The sequence below is a fragment of the Hippoglossus stenolepis genome, chromosome 2 (assembly GCF_022539355.2).
Source record: "Hippoglossus stenolepis isolate QCI-W04-F060 chromosome 2, HSTE1.2, whole genome shotgun sequence".
Classification (NCBI taxonomy): domain Eukaryota; kingdom Metazoa; phylum Chordata; class Actinopteri; order Pleuronectiformes; family Pleuronectidae; genus Hippoglossus; species Hippoglossus stenolepis.
The window spans coordinates 20,887,254-20,902,502 of NC_061484.1; the positions used below are offsets into that span (position 1 = coordinate 20,887,254).

The 15,249-nt window shown below is 42.2% G+C and overlaps 1 protein-coding gene across 6 annotated transcripts in view; it reads right to left on the bottom strand.

Moving 5' to 3' along the window:
• Nucleotides 1–2,965: 2,965 nt before the first annotated feature.
• fam13a (family with sequence similarity 13 member A) overlaps nt 2,966–15,249 on the bottom strand; it is a 50,317-nt gene continuing 38,033 nt past the window's right edge. For 3 of the 6 annotated variants that reach the window (XM_035174016.2, XM_035174044.2, XM_035174062.2), the window contains 12 exons: nt 13,285–13,438; nt 11,112–11,177; nt 9,494–9,710; nt 9,271–9,412; nt 8,869–8,950; nt 8,575–8,780; nt 8,068–8,151; nt 7,524–7,619; nt 6,541–6,624; nt 5,180–5,376; nt 4,414–4,515; nt 2,966–4,288 (listed from right to left, as the gene is read on the bottom strand). In XM_035174016.2, coding sequence (XP_035029907.1) covers nt 4,165–4,288; nt 4,414–4,515; nt 5,180–5,376; nt 6,541–6,624; nt 7,524–7,619; nt 8,068–8,151; nt 8,575–8,780; nt 8,869–8,950; nt 9,271–9,412; nt 9,494–9,710; nt 11,112–11,177; nt 13,285–13,438 — 1,554 coding nt within the window. In that variant the 3' untranslated portion in view covers nt 2,966–4,164. The remainder of the gene's footprint in view (nt 4,289–4,413; nt 4,516–5,179; nt 5,377–6,540; nt 6,625–7,523; nt 7,620–8,067; nt 8,152–8,574; nt 8,781–8,868; nt 8,951–9,270; nt 9,413–9,493; nt 9,711–11,111; nt 11,178–13,284; nt 13,439–15,249) is intronic. The other 3 variants (XM_035174025.2, XM_035174036.2, XM_035174052.2) reach the window with 3 other exon arrangements.

The following is a 15,249-nucleotide window of genomic DNA, read 5'->3' on the forward strand; positions in this document are numbered from 1 at the left end:
GAAATGCTTGTATCGGTGGATCTTTAACGTCCCTCAGATAAATTGGTCCGGCTCTATTTTAAACGTGGTCTCTGCCTGATTCAAAAGGTAAAGTGTCGTGTTTCTGGGCGGACGAGCGGCTGCAGGATGAAACCTGGACAATATGATTTCCTTCCCTCTGAGCTGTGGATCACAGAGCAGCGGACTTTGTCTTCGCATTCAACAGTTGCCTTCTCTAGCAAAACCGTCTATATGGACGTGAGACGTGTTGACTTTTTAAAGGTTATTTTCTACTGGATGTCGTCTGCGTGCATGATGTTGAGCGAAAGACAAAAGAAATCTGGTCGTCATTGAGAAGTTTGACATTTTGAGAAATACGCTAATTAACATGGAGAGTCCCAACGCTGCGTTCATGAACCGTAGGACTTTCATGTGTTAAATATTTGTACTAGAGTTCAGCTATTATTAAATGGAATGAATGAATTGTATTGGTGTAAATATCAGATTATACTTTACCCGACGTGTGTGTTCCTCGGACTAAGTGGAGCTTTATATGGACAGTGTTAGAATTACAAGTGGAAGCTGATTGTTTTTCCTGCTCAGCTGCTGTTTGAACGATTAGTCATGAACGCAGCATGAGAGCATAATTAGCACTTAGCTTAGCACAAACTCTGGAAAAGGGGAAACCACCACCAGTAGAGCTAAAGCTCACAAATTAACATTTGTTTGTTTAATCATAAAATAAAATATATGAAAGATATTTTCAAGCAGGACTGTGATGAAAGGACTTTCTGTGCTGCCACTAAAATACATTTTTATTTGTTATTTTAGTAGCTGCTACAAAAATATTTAGATAGTACATCTGCACATAAAGGTACATTTTGAAGTACTTGCAAACTCTCACTTTTACTCGTCTACATTTATTTGCCTGCTTTTGGTAATTTGTTAATTTACAAATTTAGAGCTTTACAAACAAAAGTTTCTTTGTTGTCTGTTAAACTGCTGAACAGATTCACAAGTATAGAACTGACCTGATTTTAATTGAAAATTAAGTGGAAATTATTTAATTATAGTTAGAGGATTTGCTGCTTTTTCATTCAATTATTTGACAATTTTGAGATTTGGAATGTTGATTATATTTTATAATTATTTAAAAAGTTCTACAGTCAATTAATAAAGAAAAATAATCATCAGCTATATTAATAAATATTAACAATTTATAACTTAGTCGAAAATTGTGTAAAAAACAACTTGTTTTACCTCTGATACTTTCAATACATTTTCCTGCTTAACCTTGAGTATGGTGTGTCCGCTGGTTGCCTGGCAACCGCTTAGCTCAAAGAACATGTCAAAACCAAAATTGTTATTTTTTTACTCTTGGTTTGTTTGTGGGAATAAAATAAAGGAGACATAAATATTAGTTAGTGAAACTCAGAGGTGCTGGTCGGTGGATTTAGTTACTTTGGACAGAGACAGAGTTTCTGCTAAGCTAAGCTAACTGGCTACTTCCTGTCAATCTCCTCATCTCTCTCCACCAGAAAGTTAAAAAGTGCATTTCCTCAAAATGTCTTTAGAAACTTAGTATTTGGTCCATTTAAAGGAAACAAATAGGAGTAGAGTCAAAATATTACGAGAATAAAAGTCAATATTATGAAGAAAAAACCCTCATGATGTCATGTGGGATCTTAGGTCACATGTCAGTTTAGTGGGGGGGATGTGTGATGTGGATTTCATTGTTTACATCTGTGTTCAAAACTGTTTCTTTCTTTCTTCAGATTTCTCTGTAAATATTATGATTTTTTTATTCTTTATTACTTTATTTATATTTTATTATTTCATTCAACTTTATATTTGAAGTTCTATTTTATTATTATTTCATACATATTTTGTATTATTATTAATTGGGATTTTTCTCAATATATTCACACTTTATCTTTTTTGCTTTATCTATTGATTTTATCTTTATTCTTGTAATATTACGACTTGTTATAATATGCCTTTCTTCTCAAGTTCAAATTCATTCTCATAATCTTAAGACTTGTTTCTCGAAATCTTTGCCCAAATACTCCGTCGTAAAAACTAAATATATATCAAAATGAACTATGATAATTGTAATTAGCTGTTTCCAAGTTACAGGTAATGAAATTTGTGACATTAGTGTCAGGAGGACACCTACAGTAGTTAGCAGTGTGGGCAGGTAAACTAATAAATATATCAGATATAATGAATATATACAATTATTCTAAAACGCCCTGATGCTGTATTTATTCTCAAACCTAAATTTGTGTGTGAAATGGTCTTGCATATAGCCTATATATTTTTGAATATATATATTTCATAATTGACTTGATGTGATGATGGATCCATTTAGCAATAACAACCTGAAACAGCCCGGTCAGGTCGTGACTCTGGTTGTTTCCTGTAAAGTTCGTTTGGTTGCTTTAACTCTGTTCTACATGTTCTGCACGTTCTTCACCTTCAGTCAGTATTTGTATATTTAAACCTGATGATTTTCCCTCTTGCAGATTTTTAATCCTATGCAACTGTCTGTGCAGCCGTTGAATCTCGCACTTCCTCATGTGCTACAGATAATGTCACTTGTTCACAATCCACACAAAGCTTTTCTGTTTCAGCCAATTTTTTCAATCAAACAATAAAAGTGTAAAAAAGAAGTTTCCTACATTTCTGCCTCAGTGAGAAAAACTCAGTTGAAAAGTGCGATTTTATGCTCATTATTTTAATAAGCTTTGATTTGTATTTATCTTTTTATGACATTTCCTGAACAAACAAGTTGTAATCCCCCCCCCCCCCATGGTTTTGTCCTCTTGCTTCCCTCAGTTTTCTCTTAAACTTTCTGCTTTCTACTAAACTAATATCAGTCATTTAAGAAAATAATTGTTCAATCAATCAGTGATGAACAGCTTCAGCCCCAAAACCAGTTTTCCCACCAACTCACTCACACAAAAAAAATGCACACAGCCCAGAGTTCAGTAAAAATATGATTTCATTCATAATATGTACAAAATACAAATACAATTTATGTACTAAAATGTACACACTCAAAACTCATTAAGCCTTGCCAGTGTTTGAATTCAGCAAAAACCAAATTCACACCGATAATCATCCATTTTGGAGAAAGAAAAGAAATAAGTACTCGCTCACAGAAATGTAAACATACACAGTGATCAGTATTTACAGAAGAAGAGAAGGAGCTCTGGAGAGGACGAGGAGGAGACGCAGGGGCGACCACCTCTGTCCTCGTCTCAGAAACGGCCTCATCAGTTATAAACTCAAACATACCAGTGATTCAAGAAGAGAAAATAGCTTATTTGACACAAAGGAAATGGGCGGAAAAAGCTCGTCAATAGATAAATATACAGTCAAATGTTTAGTTCTGTACCAGTGACCAAGAAAAATACATTTTTTTGTCGAATATAATGAACCAGTTTGGTTCGGTTTGTTCTCTGAGTGTCTTTGGGTCGTGGGGAAATTAGAAACCACTTCTTTTAGTGAGCAAAGACTAAATTTAACTTCCAGAGAAGCAACATTCGATTATTTCAGACATCATCATAGAACGGTCTGAACGGAAATAAAGATCGGTTTAGAGCAAACTGTTCAGCCGATTGAAGTTTGTACAAGTATAGTAACGTCTCCCTTACAAAAATAATACACAACTCTTGATCGCAAAATCCTTCTTTTAAAAATAGCAGGAATTTTCTATTTAATTTGACTTACAAGTTATTTATTTTAAGACTTCTACAGTAAAGCGCGCGGAAAATAACTTCTGTTCAGATAAAAATATTCAAAAGAATAGAAATAAATTATTAGCAGTACAGGTGTGATTCAGGTTACGTGTGTGTGTGTGTGTGTGTCTGTGTGTGTTTGCTGCTGAAGTCTCTTGTGAAGGTGACGTTGTCGGGGAAAGAACTTCTCAGGTGAAGCAGGCGACGTCTGGGCGGCTCTGAATCAGTCGTGGGTCGGCAGCTCCCTGCGTGCGTCAAGAGGAAAAAGCCAGCTGTGCTCGACAGAACGGACTAACAGGCTGCGTCCAGAGCCAGAGACACGAGCAGCGCAGATGGCGGCAGAGAAGGAAAATCTCCTGCAGCGGTGAGATGTGTGTGTGTGTGTCTGTCTGTGTGTGTGTGACACTAAGCAACGGTCCGTCACTTATTTCTTTTTTTTTCCTCAGATGAACTTGGACGACTCTCTTTTGCTGATGAGGACTTCCAGCAGCCGCAGTTTGGCTTTGACGTGCTTGTATTCGTTGTACTCCACTGCCAACGGGGAGCGGTCCTCCTTCTGCACATTTCTATGGGAACAAGACGTGGGCGGAAGACAACAAACATTGAGAAACGGGTTCAGCTGTGGAAAAGCCAGAATTCATTATTCGGCCTCCGTTACCTAATCTGAACAAATTCTTCTCCTCTCTCTCACCTTCCGTTTTGTCTGAAGAACTGGTCCTCGAACTCTTTCAGGTTTTTGCGGATCCTCTTCTTCTCCTCTCTGGTCTCTTGGAGCTGCTCCACCAGCTCCGGCCTGCGAGACAGAGAGAGAGGAAATAATTAAATATCTCAAATGAAAATGGTTAAACGTGATGAAACAGTGGTGGAAGAAATACTCGGATGCTTTAAGTACCAATATGCAGTACTGCAGTACTAGTATTTTAAGCAAAAACGTACTTTTAATGTCAAAAATAAAAACTATTATTTGAGCAGAAATGTCCTTTTAACTGATATGTTAGTGTTCAAGACATTATTAGATTATGAATAAAGATGCATCAGAATGTAAATATTGAATAGCAAGTTGAATTTTGGGTCGTGAGATGATTAATGGAAGAGAAAAGAAGAATAAACAGAAACCTGTGGACATTTTTACAGGCTTTTCTATCATTTTAGATTTTTGGGTAAAATAGTTACTGTGTTCAACAGTTACTTTAATAGAAAAATAATAAATAAGTTTGTAAATTACTATTTTAATCTTAAATAATCCATCAAATTTTGCTTTAAATATGTTTTATGTGTTAAATATTAATGTAAAAATGAAATAGTATCTTCAACCATCAAATAAATGTTGTTCTGCAACTATATTTGCTTCTGAAATCGAAGAAGTATAAGAATGAGGTGGCATTAAACGGAAATATGCAAATAAAACACGTGTAAGTTTCTGTCATTGTGCCTCTTCTCTCTCTTCAGTGACTCACATGGTGGCCGAGTGAAGGTTGGACAGCCTCATGTCCGTTGTGTTCTGAGACGGCGAGAGCTCATCCACTGGCGAGATGAAACCGTCCGCTTCCTCCTCCATGTGGTCGAGGAAGCCGAGCGCGCTGACGTCGGGCCGCACGGTCACGGCGAACTGAGTCTTCGAGTCTCCTTCGTCCTCGGAGCCGTCCTCCTCCTCCTGCAGGGACAGACGCACGCAGGTTAAACGTTGTGCTGGGAAACGCGAGCTGTCGGCCGCACCTCTCCCGGGCTCAAACGCTCCCAGTGCATGATGGTCGTGCATTGTTAGTCATCAATCATCGGGGAACAGCATCAAAATGCACTTCAATGGTCCTCGTCTGTGATTCTTTGCTCGTTAGTATTTAAATGTACATGGATTTGATGAGCGAGTAGAAAACACACAGTTCAATGAGAAAATGACCAGCTTCAAACAATCTGTTAAATAATGAGCCAAGATTTGGTATCACTGCAGTTTGATCACAGTTAACGAACCTGAAGGATCAATGGGATTCACTAAAACTTGGGTCTTATTTTCGTAGATACTGATATTGATTTAAATTCTAAACCTTCGATATGATATAAAAGTGGATCTTGTCCCAATTCTTTTTTTTTTACAGATTAGCTATGTGGATATATTCTTTGATTAAATCGTGATTTATATTTTCAAAGTAGTTACATGTCTCAAATACTATTTCTACATATTTGGCAGCTGCAGAATGTAACACAAGTTTTCTTGTTTACAGATCAATATTCTCCAGTTGCACAGAAAACTGTCAAGTCATGATTTGTCTAAAACTGATCATCTGACAGTGACTGCTTGTCCTTTTCAAAATAAACACTTGACTGATACACCTCTGTATGTTAGAAACGGTCTTTCCACATGTTTTAAATATTGTTATGATGAGCTCTGTTACACGCAACATGTATTTCACTTCCGTCCGTCCGGGGGGGGGGGATCCCTCCCTTCTGACTCACTGTGTTATTCTATGATTTGTGAATATGGGCTATACAAATAAAATTTGATTGAATTTGATCAATCTTAACAAATTTCAGGTCCTAGATCTCGATTAAAACTGTCAAAATAAGACCCAAGCTGATCATCAGCAGAGCGTTTTCTATTTCTATGTTTTCATCGTGATTCAAACATCATGTCCATCCAGCTACTGATTCCACATTTCTACAGATGCCTCTCTACAGTGGCAGGAAACAGGCAACCGGCCAATCAACAGGCAGCAATCAGGTTCATTAGAGGGGTTTCAACAGGGAGTTGGAGGGTAGTAGGGGAGTGTGGCGAGGAAGGGGGAGCTGACGACTGATTATTGAAGCAACGGCAGCCCTTCACCTTGATGTCATCGAAGAAGAGCGCGGTTTCGCCCTCGATAATGGGCTGAAGCAGCGGCCCTCTGCGCTTGCTGGAGGGGGAGCCCTGTGGTGAGCGTCAAGAAGGAGGAGTTAACCACGCTGAGACGCCCACAACCAGAAAACGCCTCACACCACCGCCTCCTGCGTCTAAACCGCTGTTTTCCTCATTTACTTTCTATTCTTCAGCTTTTTTCCCCCAGAAGATTTTAAAGACAAGGATGGCGGCAACGTAGATGCTGACGTTACAACTTCTATTGCAGCATAAAACCGAAGCTTTAAAGCTAAAATTCAATAAAATAATAAAAACATAGGCAGGAAAAAAGATTGATGATTGTGCCTCTGACTGAAGAAACACTGCACCTGACTTGATAATAAAAACACTGCACCAAAATAATAATCTATGGCCTTGGTCCCAATTTGCACGATGAGGATTAGAGGCAGTGCTTTATATAACACTGTTGGTCCATAAAGCAGATCATATCTTACGTAATAAAAATGGTTATTAAATCGTTACGTATGAACAACAGTGAAAAGAAAGCAGTTACACTCCTCTCTCACAGGCAGAATTATTTCTTGTAACTTGAAATAAATATTCAACGTCTCATGAGTAATCCTGAATGTAGTCTGAGCCAGTTTTTCATTTTCTGACCCTCTCCCGCACTCGTCTGTTCACTTCCTGTGAACTCGGTCTGCCACCTATGAGCTCCTTTACGAACGGATGATCCACCGAGCAGCCGAAGCTGGACTTTAGAGCCTGGAGCAATGGACAACACGTCTGTGGCACGGCTGCCTTTGGTTTCCCACAGCAGGCGATAAAAGCCAACGGGAGCTGGGATTACGTGTCTGCCAGCGTGTGGGCAGCGGTGCGATGGTTTGCTGCTCGCTTGTCGCAGAGCGGCAGGACAAACAGGCAGCTGTGGAGGAGGGGGAAAAAAGGAGGGGAGGTGAAGATGGGATACTTACAATGACAGGGATGGTGGAGGCTCTGCACAGGATCTGTTTGACCAGGCGATATCTGTCGTAGAGCGGCTTCATGATTTGCCTCTCACTTTTGGTGACCTGAGGCAGAAACAAACGCAACTTGTTAGCGCAGCATTAGCTTCGCGCCGTCATCCTCCTTAACTAGCTGCAGCGCTAACATGAGACAAAATGACAGCTAACCCACATCGGCCAACCACAACGCTGCAAATGTTCGTCAGAGCGTGAAGGTCATCGAACACAAACCACTGGGGCTCGTAGCGTGAGGAGGGGCGGAGGTGACCGAAAGGTCAGCTGCACTTCCTGATATACAACAATGCTCGTCGGGATTTGACAACACAATTATTACAATTGGCTCTGGTCTGACATCAAACAAAGAGCGTGTCACTCGGGTTCAGTTCTGGGTCACAATCGTGCGTTTTTTCTCTCTCTGTCTCTCTCTGTTTTGGCCTCTGATGCCAGGAGGAGATCAGGATTATGGAGCGTGCTGTGTGTTTGTGAGTGGAGGTGGAGGTGGAGGTGGACTTACTGGTCGTCCGTGTATGCTCTCGTAGTAGAGGAGCGCTTTCTGCAGGGCGACTTTCTCTGCTCCGATCTGCTCCCGGGTCATATCCTGTCGGCAGCGTGCAGGAAGTGAGTCAGCACATTTTTCGAAATGACCTGAGTTCATTCTCAGTTGCAACACAAGTTAATCCTTGTGTTCATCTTTGTACTTGTAGATGCATTCCCTAACATCTAACACTGTATATATGATTTCTATGTTTTAAATTTCCTTGGGTTATTGTTGTAGCTTTCCTCATTTATTACTTGTTTCTATTTTCACTTTTTAAATGGCAAATTTGTATCATAACCTATCGTATCTAATCTTATCTTAACCTTAATCCTTACTCCTGCCGTCTAAAACTCAAACTAGTACTCAATGGTCCTCGCCCACACACATTAACATTTCAGCACCATCATAAATTCAAACCCTTCTGTCCTAGAGACATGTTTTTTCATTCATGCGTGCGAGTGTGTGACGTGGACTCGGTTTTACCTTGATGTCCTCGGGGCGGTTCACCTCCTCCCTCTTCTCCTGCAGCTTCTTTAGAATTGTCTCCAGCGTGCTCTCCACCGGCGGCTTCGGCACCTTCTCCTGCTGCGGCTTCTTCTCCAGCTGAGAGCCGAAGCTTTTAGGCAAAGTGTTGCTGCGTTGACGGGTCAGCGGCGGCAGGTCCTCCTCAGACTTCATCAACTTGCTTTCTGTTGGGGAACAAACTACATATGAGCTTTGTTGATTTTTTTAATCGCCTCGTGAAAGATAAGAGCTTTGAATATTTTTGTGTCTTACCTTTGAGCTCTCTGCGGACTTTGGCCAGTTCAGTTACCCACCTCAGCACTTCTGGGTTCGCAGCTTTATCACTGTGGGAGGGCTGGATGCAAAAAATAAAGCAATGAGACACATGAAAACAGATTCATCTTTCAAAATAAAACAGCAATGAACATAACAGTTTTAAATCTGAGCTGTGTGTGGGATAATCAGCCCCTTCATAAGGAAATTGGTCTTGTAAACAAACACGTGCAGAGCTCTACTCTCTATTTTCAATTCATTTCAATGAGTCATCACTCTCTACTCAGGCAGTGGTTAACCTTGTTTATGGCCTGGAAATAATTTGAGTCACATTGCGTCTCAGTGAGCATAATTTTGTTGTTTCTTCTCGTGATGAGAAACGGCTTGTTTTTTATTACTCACCCTGTATTTTCGCTCATCTTCAAACTTCTCCTCAAATCGGTGGATCTTCTTCTTCAGGATGTGAACCCTCTTTGTGAGCTGAGCCGATGTCAACTCCTCTTTCTCGTCGTCACAGGAGCCGAGCGATGAACTCCGTCTGCGACTGAAGAGATAAATGACGTTAAGGTCACTGACCCTGTGCTATTTGCCTCCCCGACATACAAAACCCCGACATGCGCCCTACCTGACAAACGAGTGTGCGTTTGGCGGTGAGGGAGGCACTTCAGTGTCGTCCAGGTACTGCTGGCAGTGTCCGTAGGTGTAGAAGCGAGGGGACAGCATGGGGTCGCTGTTTTCCTCCAGCAGCTGGCGGATCAGTCGTCCCCCCGCGTGAGGGGACAGTCGAGCTTCCTCGCGGTCCATGCTCTCCCTCTGCAGTGGTGAGTATGCTGGGACGGGTTCTGAAAAACACAAACACACATGCAATTGAACAACATTGAAGGAACTTCTCATATGAATGGATTCATTTAAAATGGGCACATCTGACAACTTTTTCCATATTACTGATTCATTTGTAAATTATCTTTGTCATCATTTTTTTCCGTCTATATTTTCTGCAAATGAACAATGTTTACAAAACTTTTTTACTTTGGGAGCAAATCCAAAACAGACCCTTCACTTTCCTGTTTTACTCTATTGTTGGTGTGTTTTGTAAAAGTTTAGAGTAAGATGCACAAAAGCTGGGCAACAGAATTTCAGCAACATCTAACATCATGCTCGACTCTCATCGTGGATCCTCTCTGACTGTGTGAAAGTCACTGGGCTCTTTCTCTAAAACCTAGAAACTTCCTCTGGGGCTTGACAGTCTCTGATGTGCTGAAGCTGTGGGTTAGACCCCCCTCTCGCTGTTCACCCCTGGTTACAGTCTCCACTCTGGCAATAATTATGTCTGGTGAATATAGTCCTGCAGATCCCCCTGACAATCCTCAGGCTATTAATAAAGTCTTGCTCTCTGTGGGATAATGTCAGGGCGCGACCCACGTTGAGTCTCAGTAATGAGTTTGTGATTTAGTTTCCACTCAGCGTGGTGACAAGGTAAACCCACGACGATGTGTCTGTTCAAGCACGTGTGCATGAGAGCGTTCGCTGTTATAATAAGAAGGGAAAACTCCAAAGAAACTGCAAACTCATGAAACTCAGCAGGAGAAATAATGTAGATCTCATGGAAAACGAGAGAGACGTAGTATCAGGTGTTGGTGGACTCTAGAAATATACCGCAGAGTAGAAAAGATGGAGGAAGTGAAAACACGCTCTGAAGGAAACCAACCATCAGTGTAAACAGTTACGGTATTAGATAATATGCACACCCAGTCTAAAACAGCAAGTGCATATTTTTGTTAGGTGTGGTGTGATGGAGCGACTTAGATCAAATTCCAGCTTCGGAGTCCCGGGGGTCCTCCTGCACCTCAAGGTACGTGCAGTTTATCAAGTAGTCGCTGCCTGGCGCGTTAGAGCTCGCTCACAGCGGCAGGTGAAACTCTGACTGTCTTCTTTCTGGTTTATTATCTGAGCTCAGAGTTCAGGCCAGTGTAGTCGGACAGTCCGGCTCCATGGCATCTGAAATTAATCCTCTAAATCAACTGCCCGCTGATGGTTCAGGATTAACTAGACTAATGAAACAGAAAACATGCCAGTTTGTCTTTTCACTAAAGGTTGTTGTGTGTGTGTGTGTGTGTGTGTAACGCTCAGCCACAGTGTTCCAGATCATTCAAGCATGTTGCCATGCAGAGGAAAAGGTCATTCACATAAGCCTTTCTTGCTCTTATGTTATTTGCCAAATAGCGATGTAACACAACACTTACCATCACAACAACTTGGATGGAAAATGGTTTTGAAATCAAGGAAAGGGACGTTAAAGAATGAAGACTCTGGAGGAACAACAGAAGAAAAAGAAAAAGAAAATGAAAAGAAGATGAAGGAATGAACAAGACATAGAAGTAAAACAAAGGACCAGCATGCATCAAAATAACATGCATTTCCCTGACTAACTCACAACACATGAGATGTGTCTCTTCCCGTTCAAATGTCCATTAATGTGTTTCCAACATCGCTGTCAGAGCAGCAGCAAATATCAGGTCACCATGACAGACATTGTCACAGAGTGTACTGGGACAAAGGTCTAACACCAATGCCTGATGCCCACTTCCCCCGCAAACCCATTTATACAGTCTAACGCATTGTGTACAGTGGGCGCACACGTCCCCTAACTGTAAACCAGAAAACCCACTTCCTTACAGATGAATAAACTTCAGAGTTCAACTTTGCACGATGCATGATCACAGCTGCAGTTCGTGCTATGGCGAGACTGTTCCTCCTCATGAGGAGATGCTGAATGTCTGAACGGCTCTGTCTCAGCCAGTGATGCAGGCTCCCTGTGGCGTCCTCGCTGTGTGTAATGTTATATATGCAGGACAGAATGTACAGGAAGGCCTGAAAATAACAAGAAGCCAAATGTCTTCATCTCAGCGTGTAGGTTTCCTGAACAAACAGGTCACCTCCTCCTTGTCCTCCCTCAGAGCAAATGATCTTTTAAGAACAAGAGCACACACACAGAGACACGATCTACCACAGTGACAGAGCGACAACAACACAACCCACCTTTATGCACACTAAAGAAGTTTTGTAATCCAGATGCAACATTTCAGTACCCGACAACTTCTCACATGCAGCAAATGCTGCAAAGCAACAAAAACAACAACCCTATCACAGACTCTGCTTATGTTTATGTATCATATTTGGCCACTAGAGAGCTCCACAAAGCATTAATTCGCCTGTAAAAGCTCCAAATGAGGCTGTGGAAGTTGAGAGATTTATTACATGGAACTATTTTGCTCTGTGGGCCACATCAAACAGGAAACAGCGGCGGGGGTGGGAGAGAGGACCGACGCTTGCTGCAACATGTCCTTAAACTGTCTTTGACTCTAGCCGTGAACCTGTTGGTTATCATTCCAGTACAGTTCTGCAAAATGCTTGGCTTTCACCGCCCAGTAAATCTCCACCTTCCTCCGCTGTGTCGCAACGTCCCAACAAAACAATCAGAGTCTCGATTGTGCACGGTTTCCTTTCTGCAGAAATGCCAACACTGCATAAACAAACACCTCAAAAAGAGGTCAGAGAGCAAAACAGAGCAGATTATGAATAATGCAATGTTCATGGCTATTTCTGCAAACTCTGCATTAGTAATGACACTTGATGAAGCTACATCAATAAATTAAACGGGCATACTTCATTAGTTCCATTTAAACTTGATCTTGTGCAAAGCTGCTATGGAGTGCACAAGCACGGACATCACCTTCACTATTCCTGGAGTCACGGAGAAAACACGAGCTGCTCAGAAAATGCAACCCCACTTTTTCAAAAGGGCACAAGACTGAACATTTCAACTCAGGCTCAGTGCAAGCCAAGTTTCTACAGCTACACTGATATCACCACTCCACCTCCCCTTTAATGATTGATTTTGACTGTGAATTACAGCAGCAGCCGAGTCTGTAAACAGTTCTGACACATACATGGCCAAGTAAGTGATAAATCCTGGTAAAAACCCACTGTTTACTCCCTAAATAAAACCACAGGCGGAGCCATAAACGTTGATGTCTATAGGACACAAGGTTCCCATGTGGTCTAGCAAAACAAACTGTGTGCAGCGCTGCCTTATCTCGCCCACCGAGTAAACAAGCTCGTCGCCATGCAGTGTTTCCCCTCCAGATATAGGTGGCTAGACAACTTAAGAGGATCTTTTACAATTAAATCCTGCAGAAGAGGCAGAAGGAGCTGCATCAGGAGGAGGAGGAGGAGGAGGAGGAGGAGGAGGAGGCACCAGAATGTGTGCAGCTGCTACCTAGAAACCCATGTGCAGAGCTGGAGGGAGGAGTGTGTGGGTTGTGTTTGTATTCCAGATAGTTTTAAGGCCTATTTAGAAATGAGGCAGTGCATGCTAGAAAAAGAAAACAACAGTGAGACAGCGCTCAGCCTCACCTCCCCAGTTGTCGTCCTCGGTCAGTGCTGTCAGGTCCAGCCGGGGAACATCCTCGCGGCTCGTCTTCTCGCAGTCCGAGTCCCGCACCTCTCCGCTGCTGACCCTCCCCGTGTCACAAGAGACAGGCGACTCCTGGATCTTCATCCTTAACGTCTGCACAACCATGAGAGAAAAGAGAAGAGCTCTCAACAACGACGACCAGCCTGTGAACACACTCTTTAAGTTGAGCCCCACACTCCCTCACTCTGGCCCTGCCCTAACAGAGGGGGCTGGTCCCCACTCGCCATTGGCTGCCACGGCTGGCCAAAACATCCGCCCATCTGTCTTTGGCTGTTTGTGAGAGAGCAGGAGGGGATTGGTTCTGCCTCCTCTCTCTTGCCCACTGGAGTCCCTCAGCCCACCCTCTTCTCCCTCTCCTCCCTCCCTCCCTCCCTCTCTCTCTCTCTCTCTTAATTTCTCCTCTCTTCTCCCTACAGTAGCCCGCCTGCCTTCTCCTCTCCCTTGCCTGACATGCATATATTCCCCAGCCGAGCGCCACTCTCGACTTGTTTGTTCCACAGCAGAAAGAGCAGAGGGGAGGGGTGGAGGGGTGTTAAGAAAGGAGGGAGGGAGAGCGAGGACAAAAAAAAACATAGCAGACAGATTGTGAGCCAGCACACGTAGGCTGACTGAGTGATTTGTTTCTCCCCTTATCTGTCTCTCTCTCTCTCTCTCTCTCTCTGCAGACATTCAGCTCAGAGCAGAAACACTACATGCAAACCTCCAACTCCAGCACAACATCCCTTCTTCAATGTTTACCAATCATCCACCACTTTCTTCCAACCTCAAACTTCCCCTCAAACTCATTCTGTTTATCCATGATCAAAGCTGCGTTGTTGAATTATGGTTTAATGTAAATAATTTGGGGGAAACAACATACTCCTTGTATCCTGTATTTACAACATGTCCACGCATCACTTAGCGCTAAGCCCATAGGGTCCTGTTTCCTCTGTCTGGGCGTGGGACCAAGCTATTTTTAGGAAAAACAGATCAAGACACCCTGTTACGAGAGTTCATAAATGCCACAGACGACTTACAGGAAGGCGTGCAGTCGAATCTGCTGTTTTTGTTCATGACGCTAAGTTGTTGTTGTTGGCAGGTTTACGTAAATGAGTCTCAGGTGTGTGTGTGTGTGTTCTAGTGCTGAAGTGCAGGGGACAAGGACAAAAACAGGGAGTTATCACGTCTCCTCAGCTGTTCCTCGGGAAATAACTCTGATGTGATGTGATGTGAATAACAGAGGATACAAAGTGGGATTAGTGGGCAGAGAGAGATTGTGCGAACAGTGGCCAACTAATAACAGAAATTTCCCCTAAGTAGCACTTACCATCACTGAACCCCCCCCACCAGCCCCTCCACGAACAAGTACATACCGCACCAGCTCACTCGGTCAACAATCAAGAGGCCCTTACCACAGATCTACACACACGCACACATATATAATCCTTTAAACAAATCCAGAAGAAACCCACCCACAGATAACAGATTCTAAACAAATTGTGATTCTTATCTTTTTCCCTGAATCATGCAGCCCTAATGTGAAGGTTGGATCATGTTCTCTAGATATGAACAGTTTTTTTTAAATCCCTCTGTTCATTAGCCAGAGGTGTGTTCTCTGTAATCACACAATTCAATGGGATGATTTACTTAATGAGATGCACATGATGTGTATCTTTAATATTTCTCCACTATAAGTTTCTTTTCAATTGCATCATTGCTTATATGACATTTAATCATCATCATCATCATCATCATCATCATTAATGGAGGCGCTGTTACATTCATGTGTCAGTATTATTCACGATCACAAGACACTGAAGCAGCTAAATGAAATGCAGCCATTGTTAATTTAATCATTCACACAAGTACATCTTCAGGTACTAAAGAGGGATTTTAAGAAATAGTTGAAACTACTGTTTCAAAGG